This window comes from Hippopotamus amphibius, chromosome 15 (genome assembly GCF_030028045.1).
Source record: "Hippopotamus amphibius kiboko isolate mHipAmp2 chromosome 15, mHipAmp2.hap2, whole genome shotgun sequence".
Taxonomy (NCBI): domain Eukaryota; kingdom Metazoa; phylum Chordata; class Mammalia; order Artiodactyla; family Hippopotamidae; genus Hippopotamus; species Hippopotamus amphibius.
In genome coordinates, this window is record NC_080200.1 from 16,590,799 (window position 1) to 16,606,913 (window position 16,115).

Below are 16,115 nucleotides of genomic sequence, written 5' to 3' on the forward strand. Positions count from 1 at the left end.
AATTGCACGCAGACACTTCTCAGGCACTTTTTCTTTATTTCACATGGCCCGTGGATGTCTCTTGTCCCAGACCTGGGGCCATGTGTCCAGGTGTCTGGAGAGTAGGCTGAGCATAAGAGGGGAGCCCCGCTCTGGAGATGCCAGATGCCCAGGCTGTCACTGTAGATTTATAAGGACGTACAACCCCAGGCCTTGCCCTCCCCACCTGTGAGTGGTCCTGAGTTGCGGGCTCCTGCTCTGCCACATTGGGCGGGCAGTGCCAAGGATGGCCTCCAGCCTCCTGTGTCCAGGGCACAGTGGACAGAGGGGTGATGGCCACATTCGAGTCTCCCTGGGACATGAGGTCTGTGGTGCCTGGAGCAGAGGCCACCTACCACGTCGTGTCCTGGCTCCAGCCAACAGTCTTGATCATCACGGAAGGCTCCACTGTTCCCTTGAATGCACGTTGGCTAGGTGGCCACTGGCCAGGCCAGAGTACAAGTCCAAGACAGACTTGGGGCAGCCAGTGCCTACAAGTCCAAACCCCTCGTGCAGGGTCCTAGCCCTCAGACAAGCCCCTTAGCCATCCTTCCATGTGGGTCTGAGCCTCTGAAGCTTGGCGGCTGTGTGGGCTTTGCTCTGAAGACTCATGTCCAGGTTATAAGGGAGATGCAGGGCGTTAATATAAAAGTTTGTACATACACACATAAAAAAACAATTTGGTCTTCTGTTAAGGCTGTTACAGTTTAAAGTTATGTAAACCACGTACAAAGAAACAGTGACTGTAAAAACGTACAAAAGGGGAGTTGGGAGATGCCAGGCTTCCTGCCATGATTCGGTGCTCGGGGCGGGCACCTCTGTGCGATGTGGGGGCTCAGCAAGGGTGGCCGGGCCTCAGCCAGCCTCTCCCTGCCGGGACTCACTTGGAGCTGGTGTCCACCTCACATCGCATTCCGGATCCTTCTCAGACCGCTGAAGGCTGGCTCTGGAGCTCCAGTGCCCAGCTCGGGCACGGGGCTGTCCTCGGACGTGCGGACTCTGGCAACAGTAGGCCCTCAGCCATTGGCCTGGCCCGAGGGGGGTGGCAGGCAGTAGGTTGGGGGGTCCGAGTATCTCCGCTTAGTCCCGGGCAGCCGGTCCTCCTTGTCCAGGGGCTCCTGAGGGCCCTGAGTGGGCAGGTGAGCGCCGGGTGTGATATACACAGAGTGTACCTGGTCCGGGCGGCGGGCAGGCGGCTCTCGGCGCCTCACTGAGTTGGCAGCTTCCTGGGCACCCAGCGCCCGGCCAGGGAGATAGGAGGGCAGGCCGGGCGGGAGCTTGATGTTGGCCGTGGGCATGATGGGGGTCCGCCGGGGGGTCTTCACTCTGACCGTCATGAAGGAGGACGGCCTTCGTCGAGGAGGGGCGGCCGCCTCGGGGAGGGGGCTCGGGGTGGGCGCGCCGGGGCAGGGGAGAGCAGGCGCGAGGGGCCCTTTTGAGAGACAGATGGCAGGGTTACTGCAGCTTCAGGGCCGGCAGACGGACCCTCTCCCTGGGGCCTGTGCTGGGTGTGGACACGGGAAGGAAAAAAGCAGACTCTACCTTAATACTGACCTTCCGAGGCCCCCCGCCCAGCCCGCTCTTCCAACAGGCTCTCGGTGCTGGCTGATGTCTCCGAGTCCAGGTTCTCCTCGTCAGAGCCCCGAGGATCCAGCTCTGGCAGCCGGTACGTGATGTCCTCCCTGGGGATGAGGGGGTCACAGTGTCCAAGGCTGTTCCATGATGGAAGACCACCCCATGGAAAAGGGCCAGGCCAGGAGGGGACAGAGTAGGTCATCCTGGTCCTGGAGGAGACTCTCTGACCCCAGCAACCCAAACGCAACCCCCAAAGCACACCTGGTCCAAAATGCCCCTGGCCCAGTGACGCTCATGTGAGGAAGGTGTGAGGCTGCTGAGGGAAGCCAGGCATCTGGCCTAGTACTCAGCTAGCAAGGAGCTCCTGCCTCAGGACCTTTGCACGTGTTGTTCCCTCTGCCTGGAGTGCCCTACCCTATTCCTACGATTAGGATGCCCAGGTGGCCCAGATTACATCTGTTCTCCTGGCATAATTTTGAAACAGCCCCTCCATTCATACTTCCATCTTGACAACAAATTGGTAGATCACACCAGCAAAGGCCAATTTTAAGATAAAGCTCAGGCACCACCCGTCTGTTGCCTCTTCTCCCCCTGTGGGCCACCGTGATTCCCTGGGGTCAAGCAGGGGGGTTAAACAGAACCCTAGGCTGTGTCTTAGGACTGCGGCGCCCCATGAGGTGGGCACGGGACAGAGCCTAGCCCCTCAGCTTCCTAACAACCAGATCGCCTGTAGTGGGGGGGCCAGTGGCTGGGGGCCAGACAGGGCGGCCGAGGGTGGCAAGGGATCAGAGAGACACTTGCTTCTCCTCCTTGATGGACTGGATCCGTTCGATGAGAATCTCCTTCTCGCGATCCTCGTCCCCACCGGCCGCTTCCTCCTCCGGCAGCACCCCCAGCTCCTCCAGGCCACCGCTGCTGGCCACCCGGGTCTTGGGGTTCTTGATCTGCAAAGAAAAGCGACAGGTTTGGCCAGCCCCTCCGGGCGGGAGGGATGTCAGTGCTCGCCGAAGGAGAGAGAGCCGTGCGGGCAGCTCCGGGGGAGGTTAGTTCTGACACGGAAGGCTATGTTTAGCGAGGCTTCTCGGGGATCATGCAGGGACCGCGTGGCCGGCACTTGGCTGATTAGTCATCTTCAGCACAGGTGGTCAGCGGGCAACGGGCTTCCCTCGGCATGCACTCCCGGAAGGTTAGGACACGCTCGGCCTATCCTACGAGGACCCCAGGGGCTGAGAGGAACCCCAGCATGCACCGCACTGGGAGACATGTGAAGAGGACCCACCGTACGTGTACATACCAGGACCCCCTCATAGGGAGATGAAAACCCCAGTTTGAGAGGCCAAGGCTGGGGGAGAGACGAAGAAAGAGTGACCACACAGGGCCATGACTAGGACAGAGGAGCTAGTCATGGGCACACAGCCACGTCTGACTGCGGGGACAAGGACAGGATCCTCCCACAGGAGTCCGGGACCGGCCCCTTATCCCTCTACCCTGCACTGAGGCCACTTCTGCTGTGAGAACGTTTCCCTGTGGGCAGGGCCCAGATCAGCCAGGGACGTGGCTGGAGGATGACCAGGACCAGCACCAAGTAGGAGACAGGTCCGCCACTGCTGAGAGGGGCAGCTGGCCTCAAGGCTGAGCTGGGCCGGTGGTCTTTTGGCCGAGGTGAGGAATCAACCCCTAACCATGATGCCATGAGACGCCAGGTCAGACTGCCCGTGGCCAAGGCTGTGCTGGGAGTGTGCGCTAGGCGGAGACGCGAGGCCCCGCCCAATATCCAAACCCCGCCCACCACCCCTCCCACGGCTCCGCCCCCGCCGAAAGCCCCGCCCAGCGTTGCTCACAGCGTTTTGTCGCAGGAGAGAGAGCCTTCTGAAGGCAATGCTCTCTGCAGCCTCCAGCTGGTTGATCTCCTCCATCTTCACTTTGTACTTCCTCATCTGTTCTTTGATCAGCATCTCCACGCACCTGTGGAGAAGGCGAACTCAGCTACCGCCCCCGGGGGATGGCCAAAGTGGGGGCCCAGCATCTAGGGAGGTGCTGGCCTGAGACTGGGGCATGGTGGCTGAGATAGACACCCAGAGGCAGGCAGGGCCATCGACAAGGCTATGGCTCCCATCGTGGCCCCAGTTCACTCCACTGTGTGACCTCATGCAGCTCACCCCACCTCTCTGAGCCCCAATCCCTGTCTTAAGAAGCCTCCTCCTTTGAAGGAGGAGGAACAGTACCATGGAGGCTGGGTGATATGTCCAGGGGCCGCAGGCAGCTAGCCCCAAGGGCTCTAGAAATGCGCTGTGACCCAAGGCACATCTGCTCAGTGGTCAGGGCCAGCCTCATTGGTCAGTACTGAGGCGGGGAGGGTGCAGGGGGACCGGACGGATTCAGCCTGGATGGAGAGGCAGTCACGACTCAGGTTTCCCACTGTCATGACCACGTAAGAAAAAAAGAACCTGGAAGCAAATCTGTCAACACCATACCGCTGCCCAGGTAGTTATCAGGGCCACACGGGGCCCTCTTCCTCTCTGCCTACCAGCTGCTGTTCACTGATCTCTTGAGTGTGGCCGGACCGCCTTGGGTGACAGGTTCTTGTTTTCACAACTCAAAACCTAAACAATGTCCTCTTAGGGATGGATGTCTGCTGACCTCCTTGAGTTTTTTTTTTTTTTAATTCATTTATTTTTGTATTTTAATTTCCTGACCAGGGATTGAAGCTGTGCCCACTGCAGTGGATGCACTGGAGTCTTAACCATTCGACTGCCAGGGAAGTCCCCTTCTGTTTTTTTTGTTTTTTTTTAGCTGCCTTGGGTCTTTGTTGCTGTGCACAGCCTTCCTCTAGCTGCGGAGAGTGGGGGCTACTCTTCGTTGCGGTGTGCAGGCTTCCCTGGTTGTGGAGCGCAGGCTCCAGGTGCGCAGGCTTCCGTAGCTGCAGCACACCAGCCAGCTCAGTAGTTGTGGCGCATGGGCTTAGCTGCTCCACAGCATGTGGGATCTTCCCGGCCCAGGTATTGAACCTGTGTCCCCTTCATGGGCAGGCAGATTCTTAACCATTGTGCCACAAGGGAGGTCCCTCCTTCTGAGTTCTTTTGAGGCACTTTCATTTTTTCAAAAATATTTATTTGGCTGCATCGGGGCTTAGTTGCAGCACGTGGGATCTTTAGTTGCAGCATGCGGGATCTTAGTTACCTGACCAGGGATCGAACCTGGGCCCCCTGTATTGGGAGCATGGAGTCCTAACCGCTGGACCACCAGGGAAGTCCCTTGAGGCACTTTCTGAGAACTTTTTTTTGGAAGCACTTTCTGAGAACTTTTGAAGATTGTTTGGGGGGAAGGAGCAACCTTGAGACAACTGCTTATGTTTGTTGCAGGCTCTCACTGCTCCTAGAGGCTGGGAATGGGAGGCTTCACTGTCTGCCCCTCACCCTGGACCGGGGCCAAGGGATTTCTCGACTTTGTTAGTTCAGTTTTAGTACAAAAGTCACTTGTGTTCATTAGAAAAGAAAGAAGGGTAGAGAGACCAAATGAAGTTCACTCAGGACCCTGGTGCTCAGGGCACCTCCCAGGGCCGTTGTGATCGGGCTGTGTTCTTCCAGACTTTCCTCTGTGGGCACATTTACACACTACTGAGGCTAGGCCGTCCTAGGATTCTCCAGTGGCTTCTCCTGTTTATCTGCGGGATCCCTGGCAGGGCTGCCCCGAGCGTGTGCTGTGGGTGGTCCTGGTACTCACGTGGTGATTTTGAGGACATCCTTCATGCTGGTCAGTGGGTCCGAGGTGTCGGGGCAGCGCAGGAGGCAGGGTGCGAAGATGATGGCCAGTGCGCTGGGTGACATTCGGTTCACGTCCTCAAGCAGGGCCACCCTGTAGAGCAAGGGGCGGTTAGGGGGTGGCCACAGAGTCCAGAGCCCGGGGGGTGGCTGTGGGAGAAGGGCTGCCGCAGCCGGGAGATGAGAAACGCTCACTTCTGCAGGGTGGAGAGGCGCCGCAAAGAAGCCGGAGGGGCCCCCTGCTGGACCCCCCAGTATGGGCTCACATCCTGGCGTGGAGCCACCAGGGGACGCCAGCCCGGGGAAGGCTGTGGCGGGGCTCCTGCTGGGACCCCACCCCACAGAGAGCGGGCAGTAGGAGGGCAGGCACTTGCTTGACCAGGTGGAAGATGAGCCGCTCCAGCGAGTTGTGGTTGGCTTCGGGCAGGTGCTCCAAGACGGCGTAGATGGCGGCCAGCTGCTCCTGCTTCTCTGGCAGCTCTAGGAGGGTCCTGGGTGTCAGCTCCCCGCAGCCCCCACCCGGACAAGCCCCAGGGTGCCAGGGAGCCTCCCACCGTGAGGGGCCTGGTTTCTCAGCGGGTGGTATGGGGGGTCCCTCCTCCCTGACTGGCCACAGCAAACGCTTGAGGCTTTGATCCCCGACCTGGAGCACCTGCCGGCCCTTGCCACGGCTGGACTCACCGACGGCACGGAGGAAGTCGCCATACTGGGCGAAGGTCATGAGAGGCTCGGGCAGCTCCCGCAGCCACTGCTTGAGCACCCCGGTGATGGCGTGGATGGGGAAGTTCTCCAGTTTGACGGCTGTGGGGTCTGCCGGGGAGGGCGCGGGGGCCGGTGGGTGCGGGCACGGCAGGAGGGCTGAGCCTGGAGACCCACGGGGCGCCCCTCCCGCCCTTGACACCCACCTGTCCGCAGCCCTCACCCCCCACAGCGCCCACCTGTCCGCAGCGCCCACCCCCCACGGCGCCCACCTGTCCGCAGCGCCCACCCCCCACGGCGCCCACCTGTCCGCAGCGCCCACCCCCCACGGCGCCCTCCTGTCCGCAGCGCCCACCCCCCACGGTGCCCTCCTGTCCGCAGCCCCCCCCCCACGGCGCCCACCTGTCCGCAGCGCCTACCCCCACAGCGCCCACCTGTCCGCAGCGCCCACCCCCACGGCGCCCACCTGTCCGCAGCGCCTACCCCCACAGTGCCCACCTGTCCGCAGCCCCTACCCCCACGGCGCCCACCTGTCCGCAGCGCCTACCCCCACGGCGCCCACCTGTCCGCAGCGCCCACCCCCCACGGCGCCCACCTGTCCGCAGCCCCCACCCCCCACAGCGCCCACCTGTCTGCAGCGCCTGCCGGAGCTCCCTCGTGCGGTTGGCAGCACCCGACTTGCGGTAGAGGCCCTCGGTGTACAAGCCGTGCATCTCCACGTGTTCCAGAAGCTTCTCCAGCACGATGGGCACTGAGACCTTGTCGCTGGTCAGGCTGTCCACGCACACGCCAAAGTGGCCCGGCTCAGTGCCTGGCTCGATCTGCGACATGGGGAGTGCGGTGGGGGGTCAGGCCTGGGCTGGCTGACCCTCTGTCACCCCCCCCCCACCGGGCCTCCTCTGTGGCCGCTGTCCCTCCCGGCCCCTCGTCCCCCCCTTGCACAGCTGCCAGGGGCGCCGGGCTGACACTCGATGGCCGCTGGCAGGGGTCCCTATGTGAAGTGCCCCAGCCCCCCCCCCAGACCAGCCGATCCTGACTTGTGCCGCAGGCCCCTGCCTCCCTCACGTGCAGGGTGGGGGGTTTCCTTCCACCTGGAGCGGGGAGGAGCGGGGCTCGGGCCTGAGATGCACACACAAGGCCAGCCCCGGCTCTGGGGGGGTCCCTGGGGGCTGACAGGGCTGGGGTGCGTTCTGCTGCGGGACCCGCCCCTCTCGCCAGCTCCCTCCTCCTGCCTCGCACCCAGCACACCCTCTCCTCCACATCTCTCAGGACGGCCTCCCCCAGGGGTTCCGGGAAGCGCTGGCCCTGGCAGGCTCACCTTTTTCCCGCTTGTGTAGGAGCAGTAGGTCTGAATCTTGTGCACACACTTCTTGTGACAGGTCATCTTGCACACTAGGAGGACACGGTGGGGCAGGGGGAGAGGGTGGTCACGGACAGCGCATCGGGGGCCCCAGGGTCCCATGGCCGCCTGTCCCCATGACTCAGGACAGTGGCAACCACCTGGGTGTTTATAATGGACATGAGGTGGCGGGCTGCTCCTCACACAGGGGCCAAGGGGAGAGGAGGTTACCCTGGCCTGAAAAGAAAGCCAGCCCCGACCGGTCCTGGCAGGCAAACGGAAGTGCTGGAGGCCTGCCGGACCCAGCCTGGGCCTCTGGGGGCTGACGGGGTTCCCACCCGGGCTTGGCCACCTCCTGGCTGCCTGACTGTGGGCCAGCCGGGTCAGCCTGAGCTGCGCCTGTCTCTCAGGGTCCCCGTAGGGACTGACTGGCCTCGCTGGGCAGGCGGGGGAGGGGCCGGCAGTTCAGGCAGTGGGAGCAGTGAGAACAAAGACCTGGAAGTAGAGCCCAGGCTGACGTGCCCAGGGGGGCGTGCAGAGGGGAGGCTGCAGAGTGGGGTGGGGGCCCTGGGGTCCGCTGAGGACCGGCCTCTGCCCCAGCGTGACAGTGGGGGGTTTGCGCGGGTGAGGTGTGGCCTCACTGCCCCTGTGGTGAGGGCCAGTGTTCTGGAAACATCTGCCCTGTAGCTGGGATAGAGGCCCGGGTGCACAGTGAAGGGCTGGGGATGTGGTGGGGAGTCGGGGGTGTGGGGTGGGAATCGGGGGGCCGGGGGTGGGTCAGGGAGTACAGTGGCGGGGGATCAGGGGGCACGGTGGGTGGTCGGGTTGGGGGAGGGGCCCTCACCGCTGCAGAGCAGGGCCTTGTCCATGAGCCAGATGTAGGAGAGGCACTGCTCGCAGGACTGGGGGATGCTCACTTGGTAGCTGGCGAACACGTGCCCGTTGTGCTGCTGGACCTGGAGGAGGGGGAGGGGGACCCAGTGGGAAGGGGGACCCCCTACGGCGGCACCGCGGGGCCGCTCAGCGGGGACGCCGCCTGTGGCATCTCAGGCCCGGGATCCACCAGGGCTGGGCAGGAAAACACAGGCTCGCCCGCGCGCACGTGGGCTTAAGGACACGCACACTCACCGCGCCATCCTGCTTCCGCTTCTTCTTCTGAGCTTTGCTCTGCCGTGAAGGAACACAAAGGCCAGGTCAGGGTGGGGTGCCCCGGGGACACCCCCACCCCAGCAGCGTCCTGGCGCCAGGACCCGCCCTCGCCCGCAGCGGTGGCACCCACCTTGGGAGGCTCGAAGTCGTTCTTGGTGTGGCCGCGGGTGAACTCGTCCAGCAGTGACTGGAAGAGGTTGAGGACCAGGTTGGTGTCCTTCTCCTCGCCGCGCTCGGCGGCCAGGTTGCTCACGACGATCTGGTAGTTCTCCATCAGGTCCTTGTAGCCGACGTGGATCTTCCCGTTCTGTGGGAATGCAGGGTGTGACCCCCGCCGTGGGACAGGCGGACGGGGGGGCGGGGGGGGGGAGGGCACGGGGGTCGCCGCGGGGGCCCTCCCTGGGGCTGGGGGCTCCACGTACGGGGACGGAGTACATGGTCTTGAGGTTGCTTCGGAACTTCTCGGTGGCTTCAATGAATAAGCTCTCGATGGGGGTCTTCTGGGAACGCAGGTCGTTTATCTGGAGAGGGAGGGAGACCCATGCCAACCCCACGTGACCTTGGGCCGGGCATCTGGGCGTCCGTGGCGCTGCCCTGTCCCAAGTCCTTCCCTGGGCCCCCTGGGCTTGCAGGGAAACCTCCGGGCCGTCTCGCCAACCCTGACGTCTCTGGGATCACTCGCTGTGGGTGTGTAGCAGCACCCCGGCCTCCCCAACCCGATGCTGGTAGCTTGTGAGGACCAAGAGCATCTGCACGTGTCCCTGGTTGTGGGGGGAGGGGCCAGACTTTCCCCTGGTTGAGAAACACTGGTTTAACTGGGGCCCTTCCTTCCACCCACACCGGGCACTCAATGCCCGGCCGTGCTCCAGCAATGGGGCTGCCTCAAGAGGCCTGGTCGTTTCATGACTGCTCCACCCCTTTCAAGGGTGTCCTAGCCCTTAACTGTCCCTGTCAGCCAGCTGTCTCCCTCTGAAGCTCTCAAACACCACTGTTTGCTGTGGTTGTGCCGGCAGCCGAGGCTGTGACTATCCCGATTGTGGGCCGTGATTTCTTCACTTCTGTCGCACACAGTAAGTGCTCAATCATTGCCTGGAACCGAATGCATTTTGTGAAAGTGTGTTCTAAATAAAATAATTTGTTCACAGTCAGCTGGAGCTGAGCGGCAGGACAGGGAAAGGTTGCAAGACCCAGGAGCAGCCTGGCGGGACTCGGGTGTGTCGGGGGCCCTGCCTGGAAGATTATTCTGGATGCCGGTGTTTTCCTTGTCTCATGTGTGTGAGAAAGTGGGCCACCGCCCCCAAGGGGCGCTGTGAGGCAGCAAACCAAGTGTCTTCCAACTGCAGATCTCAAACTTCCTGGACAGGAACCGCAGGATAAAATGCCTTTGCTGGGCGCCCAACCCATGTGTGCATGTGACGCGTGCTCTAGATGATTCCGGCGGGGGCGGGGGGGGGGGGGCATCCCAGAATGAGATGATTCAGGTGTGACTCGGTCCCACAGCCGTCCTGTGCAGCTCCCACAATAAGACACACATTTTGCAGCAAAATGTAAGTATCCGCACCGAGCAGGATGAATGCGGGCTACCAGCTCATGCCAAACTTAGGAACAAGTGTGTGGTTTCCAGAACTTCTTGTGTGTTGGAACCGTGAACCTGGACTTTCTATTGCCGCCTGATGAGGGCTTTGGTGTTACACTTCAGAAAACTGCTGGGTGGTGAGAGCCCTCCGGGGAGGCCTGGGGCCACTGTGTGTGTGAGACCCCTGTCCCCAGCACCCCGGCCCGGGGCCCCGGCTGGCCCACCTTGTTGAGCAGGAACTCATCCAGGTACTTGAGCTCGTTGGCATTGGTGATCTTGCGGAACACCGACTCTCGCCACTTCTCCGACACTGTGATTTTGCCGATCTTGAGGTTTCGGTTCTTCTTCCCTTTGCCTCCCGGCTCCTTGGCGTGCTTCTCGCCGGGGGCGTGGCGGTGCTGGTGGCTGGAGGGGGCTGTGGGGGGGTGGGCAGGAGAGGCTGATAAGGGCGATGGGGGGGATGCGGGTCAGCCTGTGGGGCGTGGTCATGAGTACAGAGAACCAGGGCCCCGCACCGCTGCACACCGAGGTCCCCGGCCAGAGAGTGCCTCCGGGGATGGGGACCAGTCCCAAAGCCCTGTGACCAGGGCTCGGCCCACAGCTGACTCAAGGCCCCATCTGGGGATGGTCCCCAGGGGCCCCAGTGGCTCTGCTGTCCATCCCTGAGGCTGCAGGCGACCAACCTTCCAGATTCTTCTTCATGGTGGCGGCTTCCAGCACGACTTGCCCGGGTACTGTGTTCTCTGTCTCCTCCACGCCCTCCAGGGTGTATTTCTTATCCTTGTTCTTATGCAGGAAAAGTCTCTTAAACGTGGATCTGTAGGAGAAAGTAAAGGATTCCGCTTAAGCCGCAGGGAATGAAGGCAGATGTGAGGCCAAAGGGTCAACTTACTATAATGAGAAATAGCTCTTTTCTTGGTTACTGTTGGAAGGGGAAGCCACTAAAAATAAGGTCGAGGACTTCCCTGGTGGCGCAGTGGCTGAGCATCCCCTGCCAATGCAGGGGACACGGGTTCAATCCCTGGCCCAGGAAGATCCCACACGCCGCAGAGCAACGAAGCCCGTGCGCCACAGCTACGGAGCCCACATGCTGCAACCAGTAAAGCCCGCGCGCCTAGAGCCCGTGCTTCACAACAAGAGAAGCCACCGCAATGAGACGCCTGCGCACCGCAATGAAGAGTAGCCCCTGCTCGTCACAACTAGAGAAAGCCTGCACGCGCAGGAAAAAGGTCGATCTGTGTGAAGTGACAGGGAAGTCAGGTGAAAGAGCAAGATGTTGGCCAGGTGTCACAGCGCGACTCCATTTTCACATGAAAAAAAAACTGCCCCCGTCCTGTCCCCTGACATGTTTTTATAGGCACAAGGTTAGGGGCAAAAAAGCCTCAAAGAATAAACACCAAATCATGTACCATGGATACTGGGCATGTGATGGGGTGAATGATGGCTCCCCCCAAAAGACAGGTCCATGTGCTGACCCTCAGAGCCGACGAGCATGATCTCATCTGGGAAAGGGCTCTTTGCTGATGTGACTACATGCTATGGACTGAATGTCTGTGTCCCCACAGACTTGTATGCTGAAGCCCACCTCCCAGTGTGATGGTGTTAGGCACTGGGGCCTTTGGGAGGTGATTAGGTCACGAGGGTGGAGCCCTCATGAATGGAATTAGTCCTCCTACAAGGGACCCCAGAGAGGTCCCTCACCACTTCCACCACGTGAGGATACAGCAAGAAGAAGGCATCTGTGAGGCAGGTACCAAATCTGCTGGCACCTTGATCTTGGACTTCCAGCCTCCAGCTCAGTCTGTGGTGTTTTGTTACAGCAGCCCGCATGGACTCAGACACTGATTGAAGGATCTGAAGATTCTGAGTCACCCTGGATTACCCAGACGGGCTCTAAAGCCAATGACAAGTGTCTTTATAAGAAGCAGAGAAAGAGAAGATGCAGGGGAGAGACGAATGTCAAGTGAAGAAAGGCTGAGATTGGGGGTGGGGGTGGTGCAGCCACAAGCCAAGGAATGCTTGGAGCTCCCAGAAGCTGGAAGAGGCAAAGAAGGATCCTCCCCGAGATCCTTTGGAGGCAGACACGGCCCTGCCCACACCATGATTTCACATTTCTGGCCTCCAAAACCATGAGAGAGTAAATTCCTACTGTTTGAAGCCACGCTGTTTGTGCTATTTTGTTTTGGTGATGGGGTCTCCCGGAAGCAGGGCGCTCCCTCCTCCCACTGCAGCCCGCTCCTCACTGTCCTCAGACTCCCATCCCGAGTTCAGGTCAGAGCTCCTCTGTCGAGTTTGGGATTAACAGATGCACACTACTGTATATGAAATAGATAAACAACAAGGACCTACTGCATAGCTCAGAGAACCATATTCACTATCTTGTAATAACCTATAATGGAAAAGAATCTGAAAAAATATATATATACCCATACATACGTAACTGAATCACTTTGCTGTACACCTGAAATACTGTAAATCAACTATACTTCAATTGAAAAATAAAAATAAAATTTACATATTTCTATTAAAAAAAAAAAAACTCCTCTGTCCCACGGCCCAACCCCTCTGCTCTGTGAACCACCTAGAGTCCTTTGGCAGGGGCCTTCTGGGGACAGAGCCTTGGCCCAGTTTTTGCTATCTAAGGACCCAGGAGGGGTTCTCGGATATGGGGATGGAGGAGCCGGGAGCTGGTTTTGATTCCGTAAACAGCCAAATGGACACTCTGTGGCCTCAGAGGCGGTGACCCACACTGGCTCTAGGCTTCAGCAGGAATCATTTCACCCGGATGCGGCCACAGCCCGAGCTCTGCATGGGTTTCTCCTCACGGAACTGCTAAGCAAATGGCCCACCCCCCACCCCACTGAGCTTCATAAGTGTGATCGACTTATGGGAATTCCCTGGTGGTCCGGTGGTTAGGACTCTGTGCTTTCACTGCCGAGGGGCCAGGTTCAATCCCTGGTCAGGGAACTAAGATCCTGCAAGCTGTGCGGCCAAAAAAAAAAAAAAAAAAAAAAAGTAGAAAAAGTGCGATCAGCTTAGCAGATCAGACCACTCCCGGACTGGAGGACCTGGACACCCTAGGGTGTCCTCTGGTGGCCCGAGCCCATCCCCAAACCCCACACCTACTTAGAATCGGCGGAGCCTGGGGACAGCCCAGCATCTGTCACCGAGGATGCGTCGCCTGACTTCTTCTTCTGGATGGCCAGCTTCTTCGTACTGGGCTCCCCGTCCATTTCGGCAGAAGGCTGTAAGGGAGCGGGGCTGGGTGAGCAAAGGCAGGCGGCCTCGCCGAAGGGAGGGTGGCGGTCCCGGTGCCGCCATGCATTCTAGCCACTGTTCCCTTGTGGTGGCACTTGGACCCTCGGGGGTGAGGGCTGCTGCCTGAAGCTTTACCTGAATCTTGGTCTGGGACGGGGACGAGAGGAGCTTGGAGACGTCGCTCGTGGATAAGGAAATGCGCCTCTCCCTGCAAGATCACAGAAATGTGGCTTTTACTGGCTAGGGTGAGTTGGAGACATTTGGGGTTATCACGACGGAGAGGGAGAGGGGAGCGCTACTGGCATCCGGTGGGCAGAAACCAGCAATGCTGCTCTGTTCCCCACAGTGCCCAGGACGCCCCCCCCCCCCCCCCCCCCACAGAGATGGAGCTGGCCCCAGGGGTCCACCGTGCTGCGGCGGAGAAAGCCTGTCCTAGCAAAAGGCCTGCATCTTCTTCCATCTCTTCTTCCCTTTGGACGAGCAGGGCTCTGGGACGAGGGGCTGGCGATTCGGAGTCACCGATATTTAGCTAACTGGGGTCCAAGGGTGTTGAGAGCTGCTCCTTCAGCCTCTGGGTACGTGCAGTCGCCCCTACCCGTTGATGAGGAAACTGTGGTCCAGGCAGGCTGGGGGGTGGGGACCTCAACCTGAGGGGTCAACCTCCCACAAGGCTGGAGCCTTTCTGTGTGAACAGGGCTCATCTGGGCAGGGGCTTCAGGGTCCCGGGCAGGGACCTGGTCTTCCCTGACCTTCCCCCACCCTGTGCCCTTCTTCCTGGGGGCTCCCACCCCCCCGGTGTTGGCTCTCGGGCACAGAGCCTCACGTGTTTCTGGAACACATGGTGCTGCCCTGGACCTGCTCCAGGCTTCGGCTGTGCATCCCCCCGACCCTGCCCACCCACCCACCGCAGCCCTCAGACTAAGGAGGGTACAAGGGCTTACTCTGTGGGCGTGAGGGCAGCCCCCACGGCCCGGTGCCGCTCGCTGAGGTCCAGGGACTGGCTTAGCATGGTGCTGGAGCCGGTGGCCATCAGCTTCTTGCCCCGCCATTGCTCCACGGCGCTGGCCAGCCGCTCGGCGTCCGGGTCCCTGTACCGCTGAATCTGGGTGGAGCCTCCTGGGCTCTCGGGCTTCTCCTGGGCCTTCAGGCCGACTGCCGGCTTGCCCTTGTCCTTGGGGGTCTCCGGGGTGGCACCGGGGGCTGGTGCGCTGACCCTGATGTCTAGGGCCAGGCTGGTGGGTCGATCCACGTGGCCGGGCCTGGGGCTCCCGCCCTGGGCTTCTCCCGAGACCGGGCTGCCCGGCACGACCTGCGGGGGCGCCTCGGGCTGCTTTGCAGGAGGAGGGATCCCCGTGTCTGTCCTTGTGTCCAGTGGGGTTTCATCTTCTCTGCCCTCCTTTCTCTCTTCAGGGAGGATCTCCTCTGTCTCTGGGATAGCCCTTCCGGAAGGTTCTCTGAGCGTGTGCTCTTCCTTAAAGGACTGGATGTGCTTGTTCTGGAGCTTCACGTGCTCCAGTCCCCTCTGCCGCCGTGACTCGCGCTTCTCCCGGCTGCTGGGCACTTTCTCGTGACTTTCAGCTGTGTTTTTCAGGGGTGGGGGCGCCTTCTCTGGGCTCGGGGCCTCCTTCTCCGGCTGGGAGCTCTCCACCAGGGGCCCGTCACTGGGCCACACCTCGGGCTCCAGCTCCAAATGCTCGCCATCCTTGGATGGTTCTGGGCCCTGCGTGGGTTCTGGCCCAGCTGCCTGCCCTGGCCTGGCCTCTGCAGTTTCCTCCTTTGCGGCTCGCTGGGCTTCCCTCTCCTTCTCTGCAGCCTTCTGCTTCTCTGCCACCATCCGGCTGAAGCTGGTGTGGGGAAAGTAAAAGGCGTGGTTTCAGGAACAAATCCATCCAGGGTGTCGGGGACCCCTGTTCTACCTGCAGGTGCAGGGTTGGGGGGCCAGGTTCCACCTCTGCCAAGTGGCGAGACCCTGGCCCTCAGAGATGCTTCTGGAAAGGCAGAACCTCCTCAGCCAGGAAAGGGGGAGACAGGGAGTGACCTCTTGTTGTCACGCCCACCTCTGCCTGGCTGGTTCGGGGAGGACCTTTATTAGGGCTGCTGTGGCAAGGATCTGTTCAGAATCCCCTGAATTCCTTTGGGGTCCCCAGCCTGGTGGATTCTGGGCTTTGTGTATGAGTGGAGGTGAGGGGAGCCCCCTGAAGGCTGGTCCCGGTGGCCTGAACCCTCCCGCTCTGAATCCAGGTGCTCTGCCTACCTGCCTGGGGTGGGCAGGTACAGTGTGGGGGTAGCGGGCTGGCAGAGACTGAGTGCCGCCAATGGTGACCTGGGGTTTGGCCAGTAGGTGCCACCTACCAGCCCTGGAGTGTCTCTTTAGGGCCCTGTGTGCCCAGACGGCTAGATGTCTGCCAGCCCCTCCCCAGCCTCCACTGGCCAGATGGTGTCTCAGGCCGCTCTTGGGTGAGGGGAACGTTCTCGGGGGACGGGAGGGCATGGTCCTACGCTGCTCACCTCTTCCGCTGCAGGTGTCCCCGGCAGAGGCTCTGCAGGCGGATGATGCTGTATCTCTGGCGCCGGTAGGCTGCCCGCTGCCGGTAGCCCCTCCACGTGGCCTGCAGGTACACGGCCGCCTGTGTCCTCTCCAGGGCCCGGCGGACGCGGTAGGACCGCCAGCAGGCCTGGGAGTGGAGGGAGCGTTCAGGGGCTGGGCGTGCACGACCCCTGCCACCTCCGCCCCCCGCCC

At 61.1% G+C, this 16,115-nt stretch overlaps 1 protein-coding gene across 9 annotated transcripts in view; it reads right to left on the minus strand.

Annotated features, from left to right (window-relative positions):
* Nucleotides 1–16: 16 nt before the first annotated feature.
* MYO9B (myosin IXB) overlaps nucleotides 17–16,115 on the minus strand; it is a 96,087-nt gene continuing 79,988 nt past the window's right edge. For 6 of the 9 annotated variants that reach the window (XM_057708731.1, XM_057708734.1, XM_057708729.1 and 3 more), the window contains 20 exons: nucleotides 15,884–16,050; nucleotides 14,317–15,219; nucleotides 13,511–13,583; nucleotides 13,244–13,362; nucleotides 10,801–10,934; nucleotides 10,342–10,532; nucleotides 8,964–9,062; nucleotides 8,672–8,848; nucleotides 8,521–8,559; nucleotides 8,237–8,348; nucleotides 7,372–7,445; nucleotides 6,682–6,874; nucleotides 6,036–6,164; nucleotides 5,729–5,834; nucleotides 5,317–5,448; nucleotides 3,435–3,558; nucleotides 2,888–2,935; nucleotides 2,395–2,537; nucleotides 1,573–1,700; nucleotides 17–1,450 (listed from right to left, as the gene is read on the minus strand). In XM_057708731.1, the coding sequence (XP_057564714.1) occupies nucleotides 1,035–1,450; nucleotides 1,573–1,700; nucleotides 2,395–2,537; nucleotides 2,888–2,935; nucleotides 3,435–3,558; nucleotides 5,317–5,448; nucleotides 5,729–5,834; nucleotides 6,036–6,164; nucleotides 6,682–6,874; nucleotides 7,372–7,445; nucleotides 8,237–8,348; nucleotides 8,521–8,559; nucleotides 8,672–8,848; nucleotides 8,964–9,062; nucleotides 10,342–10,532; nucleotides 10,801–10,934; nucleotides 13,244–13,362; nucleotides 13,511–13,583; nucleotides 14,317–15,219; nucleotides 15,884–16,050 (3,507 nt within the window). In that variant the 3' untranslated portion in view covers nucleotides 17–1,034. Of the gene's footprint in view, nucleotides 1,451–1,560; nucleotides 1,701–2,394; nucleotides 2,538–2,887; nucleotides 2,936–3,434; nucleotides 3,559–5,316; nucleotides 5,449–5,728; nucleotides 5,835–6,035; nucleotides 6,165–6,681; nucleotides 6,875–7,371; nucleotides 7,446–8,236; nucleotides 8,349–8,520; nucleotides 8,560–8,671; nucleotides 8,849–8,963; nucleotides 9,063–10,341; nucleotides 10,533–10,800; nucleotides 10,935–13,243; nucleotides 13,363–13,510; nucleotides 13,584–14,316; nucleotides 15,220–15,883; nucleotides 16,051–16,115 lie in introns of all 9 variants that reach the window. The other 3 variants (XM_057708736.1, XM_057708737.1, XM_057708730.1) reach the window with 3 other exon arrangements.